We start from the raw sequence: 12655 nt of genomic DNA on the forward strand, positions 1-12655 counted from the left end.
CGTGTGTGCGGAAGGCTGGGCTCCACACACCCGGGGGGAAGCCGCAGTGTGGGCTCAGCAACCACGCATGCGCGCTCACCTCCACGATGTCCGAGTTCGTCCGGCTCTCGTGCGGCTCGTTGTACTCCGTGTACTTCAGCAGCACCTTGTCCATGTCCGTGCTGGCGTACTGGAACAGCTTGTTGGTGCTGTTGAAGATGATCAGCGCGATCTCACAGTCGCACAGCACGCTCAGCTCGTAAGCCTTCTTCATCAACCCAAATTTCCTCTTTGTAAATGTCACCTGGAAAAAAGAAAGCAAGCAGGTTTTTTAAGGAAAAAAAAAAATTCATGCATTTTTTTTAACAGTTCTTTTTTTCCTTTGTAAAACAAAGTGTGTGGTTGTCAGAGCCCTTGGGCACTAACACGTTTGGAAAGAAAGCAAATAAATCTAAAACTAATTTCTGCTTAGAATTTGAAAATGTGTGAGTTCTAGCTTGTTGTTCAATGTGAAACTGTCAATGCCAGATTTAATGTAGGGCATTTTAATGAAGGTGACCAGAGAACTGTTCATGTTTCTTTGAGCAATTTAAGATTTTAAAAAAATTAATTTCAACATGGTTAACATCTTTCCCAATTATAAGTTTGGATTTTATTTTTTGACCACTTGCAAACTGGACATGACATTATGAACACAGCATTTTAGAGTTGTGTTAAAAAATTCTTAAAATTGTTTAGTCTCATGCCATTTAATTGAAAACACTTGAAGGGATATGACTGTGCTTTCAGACAGTGTTGTATTCTGTTTTCTAGAAATCCAGCAGGGAATTGGGAAGTACTTTAGCCATAATACTGTTAGGGCTTTGGTTTCATTCTTCTGTGTATTTTTCTTCCTCTCTCAGGCCAGAAACTGTACTGTTATCTTTGTCTTTTTCTTCTTTTAATCTAATCTCTTACCAAGTCCCATAATTCCTTCCCTCAAAATGTTTCTCAGGTTCACACTTCCTTGTCTATTTCCCACGTGGCGCTATCATTCACGCCCTTATCAGCTTCCTGCCCTAGAGGATCTCCCTGTCTGGAATCATTCCCTCCTCAATTCATCCCAATCTTCAAAACCTCACTCTTCGCACTGCCTTTCTGCTGATGAGCTGTCTACAGCAGCTCCCTTTCTCTGGTTTCGAAGTCTTCCTACCTGCCAATGCTACCAAACGCAAATATATATTCCACAATTCCCAATTGCAGTCTTCTCTTGATTGAACTCCAGTCTGCCCATCCCAAACCATGAACATTCTTAATTATAAGCCCTTATACAGTCCAGTGTATCCCAGCAGATCTTCTGTAGAATATCATTTGAGAAAAAGTTCAATGGCTCAGTACATTTGGGAAATAAAGCACATTTGTATATTAAAGGCTGAGAAACCTTTTAAACTTTGTTTAACTAGCTTCCCAAACCTACTGCTAACAGAACGTTTGTTTCTCTGCTTATTTATTTTGAGGAGCACTTACTATCATTCTTTAGAACTAGGTTTTTGAGGCATTTACTCTGGGAAATGCTGATTAACTTGACTTAGCTGTTATTTTCAAAGGGGACTATTTACATTTTTTTCTCACCTTCAAATCCAACCCATCTTGCAGAGGCCAGTTCAGTTTTATCTATTACCTATTAGTGTGTAATTCCTAAATCTAGATTCCCACTCCTTATCTTTCTCTTCGTCTCCAGCTACCCAATGGATGTCTTCCAATCCTATGTCTATCTGCAAATCCTAGGAATCTCAAATCCCCAAAGCTCAAACTCATCTTCATCCTTGAAGCTTCTTCCCCTCCTGGATTCCCCATCTCACCATAAACTCAGTCACCCAAACTAGAGACCTCAGAGTGAACTCGGAATCCCCTGTCCCACACACCTAAATAAATGTGTTGACAGGAACTGTGGCCTAGCTGACAGAAAACCTGGCCTCTCGGTCTCCTCGTTCACCCACACTTTTGTTAATACTGATTGCTGTACCTATCACCCTTTATTTTTCCTTAACAGCACTTTTCACATTTTATAATTTGTATGTTTTTTTGTGATCATTTGTTTAATGTCTGTCTCTTCCACGACAGTGCACATTCCACAAGGGCACGTGCCATTGTTACTTTGCTCACTGCTGTATCCACAGTGCCTAGAACAGCAGACACATGTGGGTACACGGGAAGATTTCTTTAGTACAAAAAGCTAAATAGAGAAAACTATTATATGAAGTTTTTAGAAATATCAAATTGACGTCTGGTATATAAAATTACATGAGAGCTTTTCCCATAAAATTTTTTTTAGCAATTCATAAATAGAATTTTTAAAAGATAAATCTATACTTAATAATGAGTATATAGTTTGGTCACATTTGCAGTGAAGGCAGCATGGTAGAAAGGGCAGAATGTGGGGCTGGGCTTCAGATGACCCTGGATTTGAATGCGAAATCTGCTACCAGTCATGAGAAATTCACTTCTTCAAGTTTGATTTTTCTCTGTTTGATATTTCATCTGTAAAATCAAGAGAACACCTACTCTTAGGGTTGCTGTGAGGATTATATAAAATAACATATGTGCAGTATCAAGCACTGTGCTTATAGAAGCAGCTCAATAAATCTTAGTTTCCATCCCTTTCTGAGTTGACTTACAGGAAAAGAACTTACAAAATATATCTATCTTCGTGGCTTGAAGAGTCTACTGATTAAGGCTATTTGAGGATCCTGCTATTTCTGATAGAAAGATAAAGCTCAACTATGGGATCCCCACTGATCACTCTTTGGAAAATATAGCATTTAGGTATTTACCAGCCCACATCAGCTAGTCAATATCTACTCAGATATGTTCTTTACGTTTCAACTTGGAAAATTTTTCTTTGTAATAATTGCCAATGTCTCACCTTCTGTTTTAGGTTTATTGATTGTCTTACTAAAGTGTTTCTAATAAAATACAGTTAGTGTTTTATTTTCATATCTGATTATCATACTAGTTTAGAATAATTTTTCTTCTGGGTCATTCAGATGAGTCATGATTGGTATTAAGGATGAGCTAAATAAAGACTATCTTTTTGGAATGGATGAAGAAGTATAATCATTAATTACATAGATTTATACAAAATTATCTTTTAATATTTTTTTGATGCAATTTCATTATGCAAATATACCTGCACATTGGTATTTTATTTAGTGAAATAGGCTACAAAGTAGGTTCAATACAGAAGGCACTGACCCAAAATACTTTCATACATCTAAAACCACTTGTAATCAGACTTTCATGACCACAAACTGTAGGTGGAATGTCTCAATACAGTATGGTTTCTGTTGTACTCAAACCTCAGAATTTAGCACGTTACAACACTCACCATCAAAGAACACATTAGCACAGAAATATCATTAAAACCACTATTTGTGTTTACTTTTAGGTAGTCCTCAACTTTTGTGTAACCAAATAGGCTGCTGGATAATGCATACTTATTTAATAATACTTGTCAAAAAAGTCAGTGCATATAGCTTCTTTTCTTTAAAACTGCAAACTGAAATGATGATGACTATATTAAAGCATTTAAGAAAATATCTTCAAAATCTACTCTTAATTGCTCTAAATTTAATTCTGTATTATGTTCATATTCCTCATAGCATATTCAAAATGTATTTTATAATGCTTTTTCTCATTGTTCATAGTTAGATAAAATTGTTTTTAACATTAAGCTTTCTAAAGAGACCTGGGATATTACTCTTCATTTAAAATATGCCACTCAATGACAAAGATGGCAATTCAGAGCTTTTATACTTAAATATAATAATGTAATGATTACATTTTTCATAACTTGACAATAGTTTGTAATGGGGACAAGTCCATATTTCTATTTAAAAAATGTATTTTGAACCTTAGGCACGATGGAAAACTGTTTTTACAGTAGTTAGGCAAAGAGATGCTCTTTTCCAGTGTTTACATCAATCAAGGTGCACCAATAAGAGAATAAAGCGCATATTATTTAAGTGGGCACTATCATCCGACATTAGTTTTCAGAATTAAAGAAACTTGATATGTGATATATGCATGGAAAGCAAAATTACTCCGTCAACATTGACCGTTTTATGTTTTTTCTTTCCCTCTTGAATCTTTAAACAGCCCCAAATGTAATGATGATGTTGTATTAAGATGTCTCAGTTTTATAGTAACCCTGAGTTTTAAATCCTAGCATCCAGGCAGGCATCACACATCTTATGTTGACAATTACTCTAGAACCTACTAGGTCTGAATCAGAAATTGAAATTAGAATTTGAAATTGAGAAAAGGAACATTCATTAAATACAGATCCATAGAATTCAGTTATAAAGAAATCAGGAAAATCTATTCACAAAAACATAAAAATAATTCAAGCAATTTTTATAGAGCATTTTCTAGGTGCTAAACATTATGCTAAGCAATATTTATTGAGCATTCTCCATGTCAGTCATTTGTGCTAGATGCTGGGGCTTCTGTTAAATATGTATCTCCCTCATTCATATCTACTCCAATTGGATAGAGAAAAAAATAGTCATTTAATTCCTTAATGCTTAAAAGGAATTTTCTTTATTCGAAACAAAATGCATTACTTGGCTAAAAGCATTATATTTTCAGTCATGTGTAATGATCTGAAATTGTACTTCTATCTAGAGTTGGGTGAAATCAGTTTTTTTCTGACCAACTTTTTCTCTAGACTGAGCAGTAGATGTTAACCCAATCAAGATGAGTGTGGAATGAAACCTACCATATTGGTTATTTCTTATCTTGTACTCTTGAAGGCTGGTTGTGGCATTATGTCCCTCCCCCTTTCCAAGTGGCCGCTGGGAGGCTCCCATCGTGCTGCAAGGCTGAGTTTAAAGCCAGCTTCTTCTATGAAGCTTTCATGGTCACATTCAGTAAAACTCATTCCTCCCTCATTGTTGTCCTCTAGAACTTTTTACAAACCTTATTATGAGACTTATTCTAATATTACAAAGTTGGTTGTTTATAAGTCTGCCTCTCCTGCTGGCTTTTGAGTTCCCAGAAGACCCCACCTCAGGCCTCACACAGCCTCTGACCAGTGGACACTGAATGAACATTTGCTGAATGGGTCAATTACAAAATGGAAATACTCTATTTTAAAGTCTGAATGTCTCAATATAATTTTCTGCTAAAAGTAGATACTTTTTTTCTTGCCTTTTTGACAGTTGAATCTCGCAAAACTAAGAGGTTTTTTGATATATATATATATTTGTTTCACGAAAAAGTTTAACGTGACAGGAATCTTGAGACAAAGTAATGACACATCTTGGAACCTGTAACAGAGAAGCTAGAGACTGACTGTGTGGAGATAAATACACATGTACATATGCTCTAGACTTCAAGAAAATATATTTCAAAAAGTTCAGAGAAAAGTAGTCTTTATTCCTTACCCAGATGACTCATCATGAAGGATGGAAAAGTCTAAAGATAAAACTTAATTTTACAATCATGGGATACAGAGATAAAGAAGGAGAAGCCAAGAGTTCAAGATGACTGCATTCATTGAGCAAAAATTTATGGAACTTTCTAATGAGTTCAGATTTTCAAAGAACATGTACTTGGCAAAGTATTTGATGAACTCCTCATCACAGTATTATAGATTTGAAACTGGCTGGTATTCATTTAGATGATTTCAATATGAATTAATTGATCAGTGTTAAGTTTAAGGGAAAGTCTCTAGTAAAGGGCCACGGAGTTCAGTAGCTTTCCTGTCCCAGACAACATTTTTATCATTGGTTTAGATGAAGATGTAGAAAGCATGCTTCTCAGACCTGCAGATAACATAACTCTGGGTGACGACCCAATAGATGGTCGAGTCTCTATCCACAGCTCCCTCTACAGACTAGAACGCTGGGTCACAAACAAGAAGATGAAACACACGTCCTTTTAAAGTTTTTGTTCGTATTTTAATAAAACAATCACACAAGCTCAGGTTGGAGGAAAATTAGTGTGATAGCTGATTTTGGGAAAAAGAATCTAAAGTTATTGTGTTCCATAGTGGGAATTAATTATCCTAATGATCTTTTTGTTAGTCAGCATTAACTATCTTTGGTACTGTATTCAGTTCTAAGAACTACATTTTAAGAACACACTGACCAAATCAGAGCATCTATAGGAGGCAAACTGGTTGATGTAGGATCTGAGAACAATTTTGCATGAGAAAGCATTAAGGGAATCTGGAATGTTTAACCCAGAAAAATAGTTAAAAGTGAAATGCCAAACACTTGCCACAATCTGAAGACGTGTGGCCTTGTGAAGCAGCAGAGAGCTACTCTGTTTTGTTCTGTAGAGTAGAATTAGAAAGCCTTGTTGAAAATCATAAAGAGGTTCAAAATAGGGGGAAACCTAGTGATAAGAACTGTCCAAGAGTGGACCTAGTCTCATGAAGTAGGAAGCAGTTCATTCATTCCTGAACATGTTCGAGTAGAGCTGCACATCAAGGAAGGTGTAGAAGGTGTTCCTGAATTAAGCAGGAAGTTGGACTAGAGACCTTTAAAATGTTTATTCCAGATTTCAGATGTTCAGATTCTATGCCTATGTAGCATAGACTTTTTAGGTCAAGGGGGCGATTACAGTGAATGGTAATATGGTTCAAAACAAGAACCCATTTCTGCAGTTTTAGTCTATAGAATGTCTTCTATAGAGTGTTTGGGTTACTCAATTTCATCAATATATTACCATAGTCACCTCTAATTTCCATATTCCAAGAAATAAACTGGGGTCACTTTCTGTTTTGTAGTTAGAATGTGAGTAGACAATATTAAATTGTTTGCTGAAAATGCACAGAAAACTAATTGTCTAGATTGATAAAATAGGAAATTCACATGATTAAAATATTTTTAAAGAAGCAGTATATATGCATCATTACTAGGGCAGTGCAGTATAGAAGCAAAAACACAGGAATTGAAAATCAAGTCTGAGCCCTGCCATTGATGAGCTGTGTGCCCTTGGGTAAATTATTGAACTTACCTGAACCCTAGTTTCCTCACCTGTAAAATGCAGGTAATAGTAGGCATCTTAGAAAGTTGTTATGAGAGTTAAACTAAGGGACATAATGCAAGTGTAAGTGACTTGTTGACTGTGAGACACTATGCAAGGTAGGTAGTATCTTTTCTCTGATGCGACAGGCTCAGTCACTTCTTGTCACATACTGTAAAAGACTGCTCTCCTACGACCCGCCAACTTGTGTTACCATTATCATGTCTATATTAGAGCTTCTCTCTCAACTAGACCTCAAGCTTTCCTTGAAAGCCTGGAAGGTTTCATATCCATCCTTGTAATCTACAGTTCCAGAACAATACTGGGCTAAATATTTGTTGAATAAATGAATGGATAGCTGGATGGAGAAATTATGCATTTTTTGCAATCCAAAATGAATAGCTAAAAATAAATTTCTATGCATGTTCACACTATGTTAATAGGAAGTTTGCCACTGAGAGAGGAAAATTTCATATAGTTATTTTTCTTTCTTGTCACATTAAATTACAGTAAAAACAGACATTTGATAAAACTGAATAGGAGAAAAATTGGATGGGGTCAAATTTTTATGTAGGTTTGTTGGTGAAACTGGAGCATATCATATTTATTATCACTGTTTTTAGATAAGAGTGTTGACTTTATTTGGTGACTTTTTTCTAAGAAGCTCAAAGACTACAATAAGTTATCTCGCTATATTTGACAGTATCTTTCTGAAGTTATTATTTGGCACACTTTACCATCCCCGTTTCTCAAATAAGACTGTAAACAGAGACATGAATTGCCTTATCCAGGGTCATAAAACTAGTCCCTGGATGAACTAGAAACAGAACCCTCTTCACACAAATTCATCTTTCTTTCCATTAGTCAGTGTTCCTTCCCTCTTTTAGATAACTGTCCATTTCAGGGGCTGGAGTTCAGCACAGCATGGACTCCGTCAGCCATTCACTGAGCTGTGTACAGGTACATTAGGGTTTGTCAGCAACTCTGATGAGTACAAGCAGAGTAGTGGATAACATTTTAATTAATGTAAGGGTAGCTTTCTAGGTGAAAGTAAAAAAATAATGCTAATGATACTACGTTGAGAAGAAGTTGGTTTCTAGGTTCCGACAATAAACTAAAGCTCCTTTTGTGTGGCCTCGGCAGCCAACTCTGCCCTCAGACCTCCAGCCATTCCCACTAAAGCTGGTGAGAACCACATGCAGGCACTATTGGGCACACATTAGTTCTCTATTTATGGATGTTTGTTTAAATTTCACAAAATGAGAAGCATTTTGGTTGGGAGCAAATACAGGTCTGTTTACAGCCAGAATAAAAAAGGTGGGCCTCTGATTTACACACAGGCAATGTAAATAACAAGTTCTAAAAACAGAGGACAAGTCCTGTATCATTTCCTACAGGGTAGGGAAATGAGTCTGACTAACCAGTATCGGAAAGAGCATTTAATACTGAGTCTCCATGCCACCCGCAGGCCTCCTCTGTTCGCCCTCCCCATCCCGACTCCATTCAAAAAGTCACCTCAGGATAACTTTTCTGCCATATTAACTGTGGGAGTCCTCACACCTTACAGGAAAGAGTTCTGAATAAATGAAAGAAAAAGACCTTAGGAAACAGGAGCTACTCACATCTATGAGAATAATTGAGGCTTAACTCTAAACGACTCAAGACGTATTTGTAAGGGAAGAAACAATGATTTTATTTGTGGGTGAAATAAAATTCACCAACAAGTACGGGTCCCCAATACTTCCTTCCACCTACCAGAATACTTTCGGCCTGATCTTCACTGAACTGCTCAATGAGTCTGCTCAATGAGTGGAGAACTTTTTACTCATTTCTTTAACACATAAAGTAATATGCGTTTCTTTGTTTCAGAATATGTTCGGAACTAATATACCAGCTAATTCTATTTTCAAAGTTTTGAGGTTTTATCATTTTTTTTTTTGTCCAAATAAAGTCATGATTAATACAACCCTCATCCTATGAAAATACTTTAGATCCACTCCTCCTCACCCCCAGCCTAGATAATCTCTCGGTTTCCTCCCAGTTAAGGAAACTGAGTGACTAATGAGTGACAAGATAGACAGTTCACGGATACAATGCGCTCTCTAATCCAGAGCCGCTAGGTCTTCCTATGTGTTTAAAGGGTTAGGGATGGAGTCAAGAGTCTGCAAGACAATCTCTAATTGAAAAAAAGGGAAATGCCCTCTTAAATGCTCTTTTTCTCCCCCTGGCTTGTTCCTGACAGTAAGTAATGGTACAACTGTTCTAAAGTATTCCTCTTCAATTTTATTTTGTTTAATTCAGTCTGTCATTAGGAAGGCTTGCAAGCTTCAGGCTTGGTGATTACTCTCGGTGGGAGGAAGTAATGCCACTGCAGACTTGTGTTCTAGACAAGCGCTCCTTTATACAATGACGGGGCCTGCCATCGTAAATGAAAGGCTCTTTAAAGAGCAGTGAGGGACTCTTTTAAGCCGACTGCTCCCATGTGCTTGTAACCCTCCAGCATAACTTGCGAGGATGAGACAGCAGTGTGTTCTGCTGCAAAGAGAACCATTGTCCTCCTTAGCCTCCAGCAAACTGAGCTGTGTTTCACTGCAATGAAGTCGGATTTCCAAAGGGTTTTCACGCAGTAGTTCCTAAAATTCTCAACACGCTAAAAGGATTAAAATAGGGGGTTTAGAGTGTGGAATTTAGAACTCTGCCCTCACCCTAAGTCAACACCTCGAACCCCAAAATAAAACTTTAAATCTTCTGCATTGTACACTATTTTGAGGAAAAGTAATAAACAATGGGTTAGAGGACAATTAAATAATTGAATGCACATTAGTAAATTTGAGTGTTAACAAACTCACAGAGTCTGGGCTTTAAAACTTGTGATAGGTCAGTTCTGATATATTTGTCCACATGAGGAAAAGAAAGAAGGATGATCTACAATTATTAAACTTATCAGGATTTAAAAGATTTTATTGTGGTCCATTTTTAAGCCTAAGAAAGTTTTGGATTTTCAAGGGAAGACTATAGCACAATATGTTTTCAATTTTTCATATGTGCTGTTCAGGTCTGCTTGCTTTGTCAAAGGGGTGATTTATATTCTAAATCCAATCTGTAGATGCAGTCATAAAAGAAATACCTCTGTTTCTCTACGCTTCGTATACATAAAATATATAATTTGAATCTGAGAAGAATCAAATAAACCAGATTAATATTTTGGGGGCAAAAACATGTTTACTAGTTTAACAAAGCCTAAATGTACCTAAGGTAAAGGTCAAAGACGACTTCATTCCCTGCTGAGCAAATGCTCAGGAAGCACATTTGTCTACGTTTCCTGTCATAACAGGAAGAGTGTAACTTCTTCCTTTCCACAATGGCTTCAGTTTTACCTCGTCACTCCAATATTTTCTCCCTCAGGGCCTTCCCAATCAATCCTTGCAAGACAGAAGGCAGGAGGCTGTCTCCGTTGTAGTTTCCAAACAGTTACATTTGTTGAAATGTTATTTAAATGTTAGTGATTTCTTAAGCTAAACTGTTCCAACTTAAAATTAAAAGTCAAATTTCCAAACATTTAGAGTAGTTCTCTTATTCCTATTAGTGGTCCAACATATTCCAAAAGAAATGCAAATACATATTCCGTATTATGGAATTTCATTTACTTCAATTTAATTATGCTGATTTATTTTTAGCCAAAGCCATGATTCTCGGGTTGTAGCGGTAAGTTTCCAAATCGTCTTCAACATGAGCATGTTGGGATGTAAACTTTAAAAATATTTTCACCATAATAATTTTTGAAGGAGCTCATTTTGAATGAATAAATTACAATGTTAAAGGAAGTCTAGGCTGCAAAGGACATGGCTTTTGAAACAATTAACAACATGTTCTTTAATCTACAGTTTGGAAGAAACCTCTTGGTTTATGTGGTCTATAATGTTAATATTTTTAGTGTTGGTTCCTGAGTAGTACAATGTCACATATAGTTTGTGCATTTGAAAGCAAAAGGTAACTTGTAGCACACAGAATGGTGTGTGCATGCTTTCACAGAGGTGGAAGGTGCCATTCAATGTTAACTTTCTACACAAAACCATTGAGATACAATCAATACAAGCATTGGAATTTTCCTAAATTACAGTTTTTAATGGAAATTTTCTGAGATACACATATTAGAACTGAAACAGCAAAAAATCTTAAAGCCCTTAAGTTCAAAGGAGCTCAGTTCTTAATCCAGTGATAGAATTCTAGAGGAGAATAGTTATCCTTTGCCTTGTGAAAATTTTGGCCTCTTGGATATCCTACCAAAGGAAAGCTAATGAATGAGTTTGAGCAGTTGAGACAATACCTCTCTGGCAGTAAAGGAATAGATCTAGCTGATATAAACATAAAATGTCCCACACCGTATGGGATGTATAGTAAGTGTGTGGCACACTGTCACTATGATTCAACTATCTAGGGGGGACATCATTGTGAATTGTTTTCAAATTGCTAGGAATAGAATAGAAATGAATGGCCTGATGTCGTAGTTGTTAAACATACATCTGAACATTCTGGCTACTGCTTTCTTTGATTTGGTAACTCACGAAAGTACACTTGGTCATTGTTCCCTTCTGGTTTTCTCTTTCAGTCTCTTCAATCACCAGTAATTCCAACTCTTTGAATAAAAACTTTTCCACTTGGTGATTTTAAGATTAATGAAAGAAAGATTTAAGTTATATGCATGAGGATCCTTTAAGTAGGCATCCACAGGATGCATCCTATAATTCAATTCTGAGATGGACTACTATGTCCTAATATATTACTATGATACACGCTGATTTTATTTATATAAAATGAGTTTAATAAAAATTTTAATACAAGTTTATGGGAGGCAGTCAGCTGTCAAGAAATGATACTGAGGGGGAAAGGGCATAATAATCATCATTATGAGGTATCTGCAGGTTTATTTTGGATTTAGGGATAGAAAAACCAACACTTTTGCAAGCCTTTAACTTTTTATTCATTTGATTTGAAACAAGGTTCCAGATACTCATTGACTGACACGGATAACTCTTCTATAGCATTTAAAGTACAATTTCCTCTCAAATAATATATACATGGTCGATATGCATAGAAGCAACTGACAAGTCTGGAAGTTCTGTTCGTGGAGATGAGGAAAGAAAAGAGTGAGGTTGGATTACTCTGTTCTTTAAATCACTGTTCAGAATTGATCACGAAGTTATTTTATTGAAGCAATTTATTTATATTTCTAAATTATCCAGTTCCTCACATTTAAAGAGTGACTCTATCTCAATTTCAACAAATTTTACATTAGGTTAGTAGGTTGTAACTCTCAAGTTTAGAACTCTATGGTAATTAGCCCTTTTACCTACTAATATTCTGGATCTCACCTTGAAAGAACGTGACAGTAAGAATTCCATTGAAATTTTAGCTAAAATTCTAAGAACATAAAATAGTGGAAAATAGGAGAAAGTAAGGAGTAAAATTTGTTTCTTTTTGAAAGAGCGTCATTTGGGGAAATCAATACATCTCTTTTTTTTTCAGTTTAGTTTAGAAAATATCAGATTTAGTTTAAAAACATTAGTACGTAGAAACTGTCAGAGGCTGCATCTACACTGAACATATTTTTCCAGTGTTTTTTTCCAAGCCCATTTAAGATAATTTATAAATCATATACAGA

At 36.1% G+C, this 12655-nt stretch overlaps 1 protein-coding gene across 5 annotated transcripts in view; it reads right to left on the minus strand.

Annotated features, from left to right (window-relative positions):
• Positions 1 to 12655, minus strand: part of MEF2C (myocyte enhancer factor 2C) — a 146820-nt gene that overhangs the window by 75695 nt on the left and 58470 nt on the right. For all 5 annotated transcript variants that reach the window (XM_058527877.1, XM_058528057.1, XM_058527795.1 and 2 more), the window contains exon 3: positions 80 to 283. In XM_058527877.1, the coding sequence (XP_058383860.1) occupies positions 80 to 283 (204 nt within the window). The remainder of the gene's footprint in view (positions 1 to 79; positions 284 to 12655) is intronic.

This window comes from Diceros bicornis, chromosome 1 (assembly GCF_020826845.1).
Source record: "Diceros bicornis minor isolate mBicDic1 chromosome 1, mDicBic1.mat.cur, whole genome shotgun sequence".
NCBI classification, from domain to species: domain Eukaryota; kingdom Metazoa; phylum Chordata; class Mammalia; order Perissodactyla; family Rhinocerotidae; genus Diceros; species Diceros bicornis.